General features: G+C 39.6%; 1 protein-coding gene across 11 annotated transcripts in view; it reads right to left on the minus strand.

Annotated features, from left to right (window-relative positions):
- The window catches only part of TPM1 (tropomyosin 1), a 41,112-nt gene extending 28,689 nt beyond the window's left edge, over positions 1 to 12,423 (minus strand). For 2 of the 11 annotated variants that reach the window (XM_073652725.1, XM_073652727.1), the window contains exons 1-3: positions 12,159 to 12,421; positions 11,341 to 11,466; positions 11,021 to 11,146 (exon numbers count right to left, since the gene is read on the minus strand). In XM_073652725.1, coding sequence (XP_073508826.1) covers positions 11,021 to 11,146; positions 11,341 to 11,466; positions 12,159 to 12,272 — 366 coding nt within the window. In that variant the 5' untranslated portion in view covers positions 12,273 to 12,421. Of the gene's footprint in view, positions 1 to 11,020; positions 11,147 to 11,340; positions 11,467 to 12,158 lie in introns of all 11 variants that reach the window. The other 9 variants (XM_073652717.1, XM_073652719.1, XM_073652713.1 and 6 more) reach the window with 7 other exon arrangements.
- Positions 12,424 to 14,039: the final 1,616 nt, after the last annotated feature.

A 14,039-nucleotide genomic window follows, 5' to 3' on the forward strand; every position in this document is an offset into this window, starting at 1 on the left:
ACACACGTGACTATTAGTGGATATTGAGGGCTCAGATATGACACACATGGCTATTAGTGGATATCAAGGGCTCAGATATGACACACCTGACTATTAGTGGATATTGGGGACTCAGATATGGCACACGTGACTATTAGTGGATATCAGAGGCTCAGATATGGCACACGTGACTATTAGTGGATATTTGGGGCTCAGATATGACACACGGGACTTTTAGTGGATATTGGGGGCTCAAATATAGCAAGTGTGACTAGTTGAAGTAAATAAGTAAGGAGAGGTGATTTTCCGTCAGTATTCCTGTGTCACTAAGCTTTATATGCTTCTGTTATTCCCTATGGGGAGAAAGCTGCATGCAGACTGTGACCATACAGACATTGGGACATGTAGCTATTCTTACCATAGGGAATACTTACATTTACAGTCTGTAATGTGACTGTAGAATCACCCTCCAGCCCCAGAGTATGTGGCGTATGGGGAGTGCATCCAGAATCCCAAATCTGTCCCCACCTCCCCGTGGTACTACTTTTTATTGCTGCTACCTCTCTTGCCACCTGTGCAGGGCGCACATGAACATGCACCAGATGACTGGAGGGTTTTAGGCTATATTCACATGGAGTTTTGTGAGATGTTCCAAAATGATTCGTTTTTCAAGTGGAAAACACTTGGAAACCCTCCTTTTTGGGGGCATTTTTGAAGGAGCTTTTTTTCCTGGAGAGTTTTGCGATATGCACTTTTTTTTTTCCTCTGAGCCTCTCCAAAGCTTCTTCAGGGAAAAAAAAACCTCAAAAAAACTCATATGTACAACAATGTAAGTTCCCCTTACATGTAAGTTTGCCAAGTGTTTTTGAAGAAGATTTTAGGAACAAATTCAATAAAAAATCCCTGAAAAATTTCTGCGTGAACATAGCCTTAATGAGTGGCAAAGTAGTATGTTTCCACTTCCTTTAAGGGCTCATTCAGACTAGTGTATTGTATGAACATGGCTGTCCATCTGTGCAATGGACCACACATTGACCCATTGTAGCCCAATTTTCCACACGGAGAAACGGTCACCGAGGAAACAAATCGCAGCATGCACTACTGTGATGTAAGTTCTAGATCAGACTAGTGCATGGAAATTGCTGGCAGTTCCTGTACTTGCCCGATATACGGATGAGCACACAGAGCCAGCCACGTTCACAAGTTTTAGGCCACGGCCCCACTATCAGTATTTAGTCAGTATTTTTTCTCAGGAGTGGGAGACAAAACCAGGTGAGGAACAATCAGAGAAAAGATATAATAGAAACAAGTCACCAATTCTGTATTTATCACCCACTCCTGGTTTTGGCTCCCACTCTTGAGAAAAAATACTGACCCAATACTAACCGAATACTGATAGTGGAGCCATGGCCTTTGTGTGATCCCGGCCTAAAGCAAAAGTCTGCAATCTGTGTCTTATCAGCTGTGAAACTACGACTTCCAGCGTTTGGCTACTAGGGCACACTGAGACTTATAGTTTCACAACTACTGTATGTTTTACATAAGGAGCAGTTTATGATACCAGTCTGTAAATATAAGAGTAAAACAACTACAGTATTTGTAGTTCAAAATGTTTACAAGGTTTTTTTTTTCCAAAGGCATTATTGAATCCAGTAGGTTTTAATCCTGGTTTTGGGGGCAAAAATAAGGGACTGCATGACAGATGTATGGGCACAACATAAGTAGGCATAAAGAAAGTGACAATCGGTGGTCACCAGTAGTGGACTTCCCCAGACATCCCTGAGGTAGCCTACTAAAGGACCACTACTTCTAAACACAGCATTCTGGGCCTTTGACCACGTTCACACATTCAGTATTTGGTCAGTATTTTACATCTGTATTTGTAAGCTAAAATCAGGAGTGAAAAAAATGAATTGAGAAGAAGAGTAGGAGAGCACCAAAGAGATATCACCCTGAAAAGAGATACCCCCCTGGCAAAACACGTGAATAACGTACATCCGAACAGTAGGGATATAATACGCTACATGGGAATTGACAAAGTTACGGCCCCACCAAGAGGGGGCGACTGGGACAAACTGATCCTGCAAAGAGAGACGAAGTGGATCTTCAGAATGCGGACAACGGCTCCCCACGGCCTCAATGAGCAGCTGTCTTACAGGCCGTTCCTATAGATATAGGGTGAATTAGGGAGAGGAGTGTAGGGACAGCCGTCGAGGAGTGGGGGCGCCATTTGCGCAGGTTTATAGGGTGCCAACCTCCACTGTCAGGTAGGGATATTACTTCAGGTGCTGAATAGGGATGTTTATAGGTCCCCTGGTTCCCTACATACATTCCTCTAACTCTCCAACTCTATGAGGTGCGGTCCCTCTCCATCCTTCCCTTATGTTCCCTCATATCCCTTCATACCCCTCTCCTTCCTATTTTTATATATATTTTTTTGTTCCTGTTTTTGTCATTTTTCTTTCATCACTATTTTGGGTTTAAAGTGCGCTCCTGGGGCTGGGCCGTAGCTTCACTGTGCGATTCTGGACCTATGAAGCATTTCCAGCTTTCTAACCACTGGGGTAAAATGAACGCGTGTTTTATATATATCGCGGTACATATGGTATGTTGCCAGGATAAGTGCCAGTTATTATATGTTCTGGACACTTTCCATGGCTTGGGATATTCATGGATGAGACTCCTTTTATGGTGACATCCAAAGCAGGATGCCGGCTGGTGATCCTGCGTGTCCCCTAGCTGTCGCTCCGTTATGTGCGATTTTCCCTTGTCTATGACGCGCATACCGGAAGTGACGTCTGCGTGTCACGGCCGGCATCTGCGTTCCACATACCGGATGTCAGGTGACCGGAACCGGAAGTGACACGATTATGAACAGAGCGCGATTAGGATTCAAAAGAGGATCTAATAGAGCATGAAGTAGCGCTGTCTGGTGAATGAGCTGCGCGACTTTGGGCAGCGTGCATACCGCATGTCCTCTTTTTTCTTTCCCCTGATGAATAGCTAAGGCTAAGAAACGCGTCGGGAGCGGCATCTGGGGAGCGGTATTTGGTTGGTGACCTTATGAATTTCGGTTCACCACCACCATATGGAGCCCCCTCTGAGATCCGAGAGCATGGACAGTCATCAAAATTGGTGAGGATGTTCCATTTCTATAGAGCAGAGTTAAATGGTCACCATTGATGGGGCGAGTGTTTTCATGTTCCCATATCTCAGGGTGAATACCTTCATGTTCCCACATATTGGGGTACAATAAGTTGATATAGTGTACTGTGGGCTTCATTATCTTTTTTCCTATTCCTATTTGCCATTCCTTCCTTGGTTTGTGTTAGAGATGCAATATGCTTATATGACATATATCTATATCTCTGGAAGTAACAATATATGGAAGTTCTCTTGGCTATTATATATCACAGGCAGTCAAACTGTGTGTTTTTAGGTCCTTGCATTTGGCATATATTTTATCTAATGGTATTAAACGTTAAGTTTTAAGTTTCTATAGAACTACACCTGCTGGTATCTAAAATCAGGAGTGGAACAATCAGAGGAAAAGTATAATAGAAACACATCACCACTTCTGTATTTATCACCCACTCCTGGTTTTGGCTTACAAATACTGATGTAAAATACTGACAAAATACTGAACGTGGCCTTATGCATGAAATTAGTGTAGACAAGTATCAGTGTGGTGGGAAAGGCCACATGGTGGTCACTGGGATTACATATTGGCGAGGTTTTCAAACTGATTGTTCACAATTTTGCAGTTTTACCAGCAGAACTGCATGGTCTAAACCAGTCTGTTTGAAAACAGTGCTGATTTACGGTAAAAGGGCACGCCACCATGGATTTCAACCACCTAGTGGCTTTAGCCTTCCAGCACAGGCTAGAAAGTGAGAAAAAGCAACTAGATTGGTGGATATGGGCAACACGGACATTTAATATTTGTCTAAGTTTTTTATGCAAAACATCGTCTTCAATTTTTTAATATGGTCACACATTAAAGAAAAAAAATCCATGCAGTTTTTTATTTGTTGCAAATTTACTGCAGATTTCACTATATATATTGCAAAGGTTTATATTCAATGTGAAAATCTGCACAAAGAATCCACTGATCTAAAAATCCGCAATGTAAGTCAAGTTTGGCACGGAAATTATCTGCAGTGTGTAGTGAGATTTTTAAAATCTCATTCACTTACTGCTACTGTAATCCACTGTGAATTCTCTGACCCTAAATCTGGACAGAAAACCCACTGCAAATCCGCAAGCTATGAAAAAGACCATGCTCTGTAATGTAGATATTTGTTCCTAAAGAGACAGCAGTAAGAAAGCAATGAAATGTAATACAGGCGTGAGAACAATCATACATCATATTGTCATCACCATGAAATATTGACTTCTAATTAAGCTACTTTGTACATATAACGCATTTTAGGCCTCATTCACAAGGCAAGATGTTTTTGTATATGAGAAAAAACTGACCATTTTTCTTTAGTGTGCTGGATCCAAATTTTATCCATTTTTGGTCTTTGCGTTTGTATTTACCATCAGTGTGGTGTCCATATTTCTTGAATGCAGATTAAGGTGTCCAAGTTTCTTTTACCCATTAGACAGTAAAAATATGGACGGCATCCATGTGCTCTCCATTTTTGTGGACACAAAAGTAAATTAAATCCAAATTATATATGTACCCGTTGTTATTCATGGACTGATGGTCTGAAAAAAAATCACGCATGTGATTGGGCCCATAGACTACAATGGGTACATGTTCTATATGTGAAAAACACATACAGAACTTGTGCGGCAAAAACGGACGTCGTTGTAAGGCCTTACTTAGATCTCACAGAGGTAATATACAGCTCATGCCTGTATAGCCATCTTCAGTTGCCCCTTGTAGCCAGCATTACTGATGATCATTCATACAGAACTGACGTTGGCTGACAACATGGCATCAACTAATGCCTGTCTCTGTGGCACATGAGCATTTGTGTGGTTCCTGGACAACCTTAGTGGAAGGAGAGACAGAAAGCTGGGCATATAGTAAAGGTATATTTACACGAGACCTCTTTATTGTTACCTTGTTATTTTTATGAATTTTACATACAAGTGTTAGGGGTTATTTACTAACAAAAAGAAAAATATTCCACTCATATCAATGTCTATTAGTATAATCCATACAATGAGAGTAAATGGCTAATCAGGATAATATGGGTTGTTATATTTTTACAGTTTAGGGTGCATTAACACATCCGTGTGAATGTCCCAATTGCCTTCTGATCATTCCTGACTCATAGAGTCACAGATCCATTCACATATCAGTGAAAATTACGGATCCGAGAATGAGATCAGTGATACTCGGAGCATGTCGTATTCTCTTCTCATGTTGAGAATTAGGCCATGTTCACACGTTCAGTATTTGGTCAGTATTTTACATCAGTATTTGTAAGCCAAAATAAAAAAAATCTGACAGCACACTGACATTCACACGAATGTATGCATGCTCTCTTACATATAGTGAAAGATAGTCTGGATACATAAATTATAAATATATACATCAGTGAAAGAAATAGATGATGAATAGGATTATTGGATTATAATGATTGGGGTAGTGCAGTCATCAAAAGTTTTACTAACCTACAAGTAGTGAATTTATTATCTATTGCTGTGGATTATACATTGTCAACCTATTAAATACATACATTATTAGTCATTCATATAAAGGAACTGCTTTATGTTATGCTAGCTTTTTTATATGTTCCTGCTCTGTGGGACCTTTGACTATTACTTCCTTTCTTTGTAGAATATCACAGGGTATACTCAGGCTGTACTATTGAGTTAGTGTTATCTTTCTTTTATCTATGAACTTTGGAATCGTCATTGGCCTGCTGGAAAACTGCGAAAGTCAAATAATATCTTGAAGACACTGTGGTGTTAGAAAGGTTTTCCTATCCAAATACTGCAGTTAGGGTCTGTTCACAAATTATGCTTTTATAGGGTCTGTGAATGATTCATTGAGGGCAATTATGATCCTTTTTTCCCCTCCTTTTACTCCTGATTTTTGTCTTTTTACTGGACAGAATTGTGCAAAATGTTTCACTATTCTGACAAAGAGCAACCCGAAACCTGATAAGAAAAAAATAATAAAAGTGAGAAAAGAACCCAAGTAAACCCAGAGAACCATAGTGCTTGGTTATTGTTAGCCTATTTGAGCTCTGCACATTATTTTACAGTTCCAGTAGAGGGCGCTAGTTGCTGTTTTATTAAGATGTACAGTAGTTGTAGGCTGTAGTGTTATAGTATGAGTATTTTTAGGCATGAATTTTAACATTCTAAAGGATTCAGACGACAGTGATTTTCATCATTGTTTTTGATCCGATTTTCATCAGTGTTTCATCATTTTTTTTTTATATGAAAAAATAAATAAATTGCCAAGCTTCCCCGACCCTCAGTGCACGGATTGCGCACATATGGCAGTGTGTGCTGTCTGTGATTTTTCACGGACCTGTAGACTTGCTCTGACGAGTCGGAGCTGTGATTCGGATCTAAAACAGGTATGTCTTTGTTTTTTTTTTTTTTTTGAGGACCTCTCGATTAGGCAAAAAAACATGATCATGTGAACAGCCACATAGACTATAATGGGTATGCGTTCTACTAATGAAAACCACGGATAGAACGTGTAAGTGATTGACTTTTGAATGGGGCCTTAGGCGCCTACATTTGCATTCGGGACCGTACGAGTCAGTCTTGCAGACCATATAGACAGCTGTATGCAGCTCTATGTCTATGCAGTTACATATGTCTGCTACTGACTGCAATAAATAAACAGTAAACTGCAGGGTATACGTTTTCTAATAAACAGTTGTTTTGAGAAGAGTAGTCAACTATTTGGGAATGTGCACACAGGCTGTATCTGCTGTGGGATTTTTGCAGAAGAAAATCCTCAATCACATAAACTGCTACAAATTTTGCAACATTTGAACAAGTGTTATCCTTTGCATAACAAATGGTGAAATGCAGTGTACAATCCACCGCCATAATGACACGCTGCAGATGTCAAATCCACCAGACAGGTCAATTTTTGCTGCAGATTTTCCTTACAGTGTGTGGATTAGATTTTGTAAAATCTGATTTACAACCCTGGTATTGTATTAAGCAGTTTATTTACTGTCTAGAAAAAATGCTGCTTATGCAACTTGTGTGCACATACCCAGACCTCACAATCAATTTGTTAAAGGGGTTATCCATATCTTTTTTGGCTATGGAGGTAAGAACTTACCAGCAGTTTGTTGCTAACTACCTGCCTGTTCTGCCCTGTGACAATCTGTTCCAGGTCAGAGAGGTCATGGACCACTCATGCCAGCAATTCTACTGCTTCTGGTGACGACCTGACCCATTGACAGAGCAGACTGGAGGAGAAAGATCTGCTCTGTTTAAGTGAGGCCAAAGAAAACAGGAAAAACATCACCTGAGCCAGAAAAGATTGTCGCATAGCAGAACAGGAAGGTACTTATTAACTACCCCATATCAAAAAACTCCAAAGTCCCAGATAACCCCTTTAAAGGGAATCTGTAAGCAGGATTTCACCCCCAAACTATTAATATATGCATGTAGCGCTTTCAAAGCGCTGCCTCTTCCTGCTTGACTGACAGGTCTTTTGCCTAAAGTAACACAGCACAGTGGCCATCTGTTAAGCAGGAGGAGACAGCAGTGGGCCGGTAATAGAGCTGGAGTGACAGAGGCTTCAGATCAACAGCCTAATTTTCTTATCAGTTCAAACACTTATTTCTCAGGATGGACTGGCCATGTAAAGGTGATGCTGGACTTGTCTTTGAAAGGGCTACATGCACATACAAGTAGTTTGTTTTTTTTGTTTTGTTTTTTGTTGGGGGGGGGGGCAACTAAATCCTGCTAACAGATTCCCTTTAAGAGGAAATTTTAGTAAAAAGAAATTGAGTTTCCTATTGTAATTATTCATTAGATTAAGGCACAGACTACACCAACTTTGGCCAGTGACCACAACACAGTTTTTTTTTTTTGCTACATCGCAGCAATTGAATGGGGTGGCATTGCTACCTGCAAAGTACCTTGACTGTGACAAGCAAATCGCATCAAGTTGTATTTTTGTGATTTGCTTGACCTGGTACCTTGTGGCTTGCAATCCAACCTTATTCACTTGCCTTATGCTTCAATGTAGCAGCAGTATACAGGGCTCCTTGGCTACGACTTGTATCACAACCAAAGTTGCCATTTAGCCCTGCCTAATGTGTGTTTGTGGGGGATAACTCTGGATCTCTATGTTCTGATGGAACTATAACATTGTCACTCACATTGTGATAGGGGGCCAGTGGTCAATAATTATATATGCTTCTAAGGAAAGGAAGATAATGTCAAGACCCAATACTGGATCATGGATTTGTGTCCTCTTGTAAGAGTTTCTCTTTAATTTTGAGAGAATAGACTATGATAATAGGCTTAGCCTAGCACTACACATGTGCACAGTGGAAAGGTCTGAAATCATGGATTTCATCATTACATTAATTATGCTATGTATACACTCACTACATTTGCTAGTGATTAAAAAAATATATGAAAAGTGAAAACAGATAAAAAAAAAACTAAAAAAAAAAGTGCTGTAATGTACAGATAATTAATGTATGAGTTCATTATTGTTGTGCTTGTGCCAGCGTTGAATATCCTGCCTTTCAGGTAACATCCTGGCAATGGGTGAAGTGTGTCTATGGAATATTTAATTCAGATTATTACATTGCCATAGCTTTAGGCTTTCCTGCAATTACCCAATTCATTAAGACAAGTCACTACAAGAGTTTTAGCTTTGTTAAATAAACACCAATAACTATTCTTAGTCCAAACTTCCAAATGAATCTGCTCCCGCTGTCTGGATTGTGCATAGAGAGTGATTTCTAAATAGTCGACATACTTTTCCTTATAAGGAATATCTGTCTGGAATCCATATGCAGCCAGCGCTCTCCACAATACAGAATGTTCCATTGTATCAGGGCCCTACACACCACTCACATTACACCTCACCCCCTGACAGCGGGTACACACCGGCAATTTACTACTCATGTGGTTTTAGAAACATTATTAGAATTCGTTTTTAAAGAATGTTTTCTTGCATTCATACTTCTACTCATACTGAGCTTAGTAAGGTTAATTCCTACATTAGAAAGGTAGATAGACCGCCTGATAGATAGATTGATAGATAGATAGATAGATATGTGATAGGATAGACAGACAGATATGTGATAGAATAGATAGATAGAATAATAGATAGATGGAAATACATAAATACACATATATAATCAGTTAAGTAAATATATAGATAAATTAGCACATGTAGGTAGATACATGGATGCCTTAATAGGCAACGGTATATTCATATAGAATGATTTATATGTATGTATATTATATATATATATATATATATATACACACATATATATCTATATATATTTGTATTGTGTCTAAAGTGTTTACTAAACTTATACACATATATACATATATGTGTGTATATGTATATATATATATATATATATATACATATATATATATATATATATATATACATATTAGTTTATTTTGTGCTGATTAAAAGACAGGAAGAACCTAGATAATGTACAGAGGCCCTCATGTATGCTGAGACTGTATAGTGTAAGACCCTCCTACCCAGCACAGTTATTTCACATTTGACAGAGAGCAGACAGCTGAGGGCCAGAGTCTTGAGTGTATACCATATAAAGCTAGGAGTTATATATAAACCAAGTGTATTCCTATCTCTGCACTCTGCAGGGACAGCAAGTATCATCTTCCTTCTTCCTTTACAGTAAGGACTAGATTTCTCCTTGGCAAATGTATGACAGCATGGAAGAAAGAGGTCACTGCAAAATTTATATGACTCTTGTCATCTAGAAAGATTTTCATCTCTGTGACCTCATTAGCTAACAATGGTTGGCATCACCCAGCTGTAAAGGTTCAGGTCCAAGCTGTAAAGGTTCAGGTCCATGAACCTGAATATATTTTTCTCTAAGCTGTTACACATCTTGTCAACTGCCTCGGAGGCTGTACAAAGAGACACAGCTGAATCCAAAGAAAGCTCTGTCTACCCCTCTCACATAATCATTGCACAAATTTAGCAGTTTATAGCTTTTTTATGGGACACTGGACACTAACAGAAACAGACTGGTGACCTTAAACTACTGAGTAGCTGTAAAGGGCAACAGAAGGCCTGTACTAGAAATTATGGAGGCTGAAATAGTTGGTTGTCCAACAGAGAGCTATCTAATGAGACTTTGTAACTAAACCAACATTAAAAAAAATATTCTTATACATGTAAGAAATGTATCCTAATAACCACTCCTAAATGAGAAATGGCAATGGAGGCACTGAATGTGTCTCAGTGACAGTCTTATCCATAATAGGATGTACTATGGAGTCATATATTGGCCTCCACTATATATCTATAAAAGACTTTGTGTATTGTGCCTATTGTCATATTAATTGTTTTAATGCATTGGAATATGTGTACACATTCTGCTCCTAAGAAGTAGGAAAATGTAGTAAACAAATGCATATATATCTATATACATATACACAAACTTATATACGTTCTGATATATATGTAAATATATACAAGGATATATATATATATATCTTTTACATATACGTTTGTATATATAATTTACATAGTAAGTGAAGCATAGGCTGGTTAGTTTCTATACTTTACACTCCATTCAAGTGAATGTGACTGGACTCCAATACCAGAGAAATCCCATTGAATAGAGTGGTGCTGTTACTGTTAAAAGAGCTGACTCTTCATTTTACACATTTAGGTTTCACTATAGGTATTTTCTTTATATCCAGGTAGTACTGAAAAAAAAAAACTAACTATATGGTGCTCTTTTGTGATGCATGCAGAATAATTAAGGGCAAGAACATCTGAATGGAACAAGTGCAGAGCTAGTGTCATAGCAGAAAAAACATGGACTATGCATTATTTGGGGGACTTTGTTCAACCTCAACTTACGTCAGTGGCCTTCTTCTCGGCAAGTTCCAACTTCTCTTGGGCATCCTTCAGGGCTTCAGAATATTTGTCCAACTCATCTTCAGTACCTTTGAGTTTCTTCTGCAGTGCTACAAGTTCATCCTCCAGCTGAGACAGGGTTGTACAGGTACCATTGGGGTGGAGGGGGTAGTGGGTGGATGGACGAGGGCAGTGACATGGGGCAACAGGGTGTGGCAGCAGGCAACAAAGGTGCAGAGGGATAGGACAGAACAGGTACCACAAGGAGAGAGAGATAAAGAGAGAAGATAGTTAGATAGGTTGACCTCGGTACAGCCTTATACCTTAGTAGCCTTCTCCTCTGCAGCTAAGAGGCTCTCTTCAGCCAGGTGATGGTCATCCAAAATCTTATCTCTCAAGTCCTCTGTCTCCCGCAACTGCTTTTCCAGTTGGGCAATCTCTTCCTCTAACTAAGTGGTTTCAGTTTTAGGGGAGGAAAAAATGAAAAATAAATTTTTTTAAACTACACTGAACTATATAATATTCTTTTATGTCATTTTATATGTTATTTATTCTAACATGAAAACATGTAAGTATTACAGTAACTATGTGACTTACAATAAAAAGGCTCATTCATTAAGGGACAAAGGTGAATGACATATAGCCAAGCATGGTAATAACACTAGATTCCTTCAATTATAGAGAATTGTCCCTTCTTACTATACACCTTTACCTTTCGGAACTAGCCTTTTTATTCCATAATTAACCATTAAGTGTGATGACCCTTCCCATAGAAAGAACAAAACTAGAAAAAAAATCCCAAACTCTTCTACTGGCAAGGAGAATGAAACCACAAATCTGAACTGTTGGACATGGAACAGTTAACTACATGTTGATATAATGGGAAATTGCCAGTTTCACCAGCCCAGGAAGGGAAAATATTCTTTCCAATTACTTTGATACTAAAAATGTACCCATAAATGGAATACATGGAGTAATATAAAGTAAGACATGAAGAGATTTTTTTCCCAGTACTATGAATGAACTATGGATTCATTATGGCTGAGTTAGACGTTCTTGTGGCTACAGGCAGGACCAGGGTGGCATAAGATGTCCTCTATTGGCACTGCCATGGGAAGTAGAGTAAAGGTTCCAAGCAGACCTGTTTGCTCTTGTCCTCTGCTCCCTTCTTGTCGGCTTCAGCCTGTTCTGCTCTGTCCAAGGCATTTTCCTTGTCGAGCTTGAGCATCTGCATCTTCTTCTTGATGGCGTCCATGACTGCTGGTGTTTGGGTAGGGGGTAGTCACACAGAGAAACGGGACAGAGAACAGGACCTGGGAGGATGCAGAGAGAGGTTCAGCTCCTCTTATTCTGAGCCCTGGGCTGGAGTGCAAACTCTCAGCTGTTCCAGCCTCAGAAATATGTACCAGGGAAGGCAGAGGGGGGGCAGGCACATTCCTCAGGATACCCAATACTTTTTTGGGAGCCTGTCCCAGTGCTGGCTTTTTTTAAGGCTAGCTCCTTCTATTCGCTGCAGCCGACCATTTGACTGCATTTGACTATATAAGGGGTGTGATGGGCAGAGGCATACATTGGGTGGATAGGAGGGGGCTGGGGAGCAGTGTGTTCCTATTTCTAAACCTCTAGGCATGAAGCTGTAAGGGGAGGTCTCTGGACTTGGGACGTCTCCGGATAACGTCTTCAAGTAACGATATTCTTCCTGAAGGCAGCCCTGGGATTAAAGATGAGAGAAGTGCTCAGTTTCCTAATCACACATGCACTGCTGATGAGGGGATTACAGTGCATGCATCCATAAAGCTGCATTCATTATACATAGCCCCCACTACTCAATGTTCTGCACAAGCCAAGCCAACTGCATGGCACATGTAACAGTCTATAGTCCTGGTCGATAGAAACTTCATTGGACACTGTCACTTTTCTTGTTTAACAATAGGAAGCGATTTAATAGTAATATCAGAGTTTATAACACACAATATTTGTATACTCTGTTACAAAGTGACATATATCACGTTACAATGATGATTTTTTTTATCAGTCTGTAAATATGTATTAATTTGAGCAATGTCTGCAAGAAGATGTTTTATGTTTCATGATAAACAGGTGGGGGCTGCATGTCTGTCTTGTCATATCTGTACTAAACTCCTGAAATTCTGTCCTCACACATTGATGTTGCCAGGCTCGGAAATCCCACAAGGGGACATGTGAATCTCCTTGTGTGCCCCTCTGCAGGACTGGGCAAATGCATAGTATTTTTTCAGGATGTTTTGTTTTTAAATATGTGTTTTTTGATACATTATTCTTTTAATGGAATTATAAAATATTTATTTTTCTAATCTAGAGATTGAGTGCTGGACAAAAATCATTGTTTTCCTAGTTGGCACAATACACATTATTCACTAAGAATAAAGGCAACAAATCATCATTTATTAAACAAACTACTATGTTTATTATTAAATGGAATCACAGGTAAAATTGGGAAGGAGGGTAATGTAATTGAATAATGTAACTGAACAGTAGTCCACCAGAGTCATTTTTTGGTGGGCCCTTGGCCGCTTCTAGCATTAGAGAGTGTACAGTTGGGCCGATGCCTCTGGTCCAAACTGTTGATGTCAGTCAAGCAGGTGTGCACCGCCTCCTGGCAAATAGGAAGCTGGTAATTGGGGGAGTGATGCACTCTTGAAGGCAAATGATAAGACAACCCCTACCCTGTGGAGACATTACCAAAAAATTTTCACTGGGGGGGGGGAAGGTGTACTTCATCCTCTGCATGAGGTTGACCAGTCATAAGAAGGCAGCAACGTACAGGGGGAAAATAACATGCCCCATAATACCGTAGTATAGTTTTTTATGTGTGAGACATGTAATGACAGACAGTCTGCTCACACTGATCTCACTACAGAGCTGTGTGTCATTACAAAGAGGGGGTAGTAGAGCAAAGCAGAGATTACTAATACCTTTCAGCATTCATCTTATGACAAACAATGTGGGGGGAGAGAAGTACTGCAGAGCTGAGCTATGTCTC

The sequence above is a fragment of the Phyllobates terribilis genome, unplaced genomic scaffold (assembly GCF_046119375.1).
Source record: "Phyllobates terribilis strain yellow unplaced genomic scaffold, ASM4611937v1 Scaffold_11__3_contigs__length_659146591, whole genome shotgun sequence".
In the NCBI taxonomy this organism is placed as follows: domain Eukaryota; kingdom Metazoa; phylum Chordata; class Amphibia; order Anura; family Dendrobatidae; genus Phyllobates; species Phyllobates terribilis.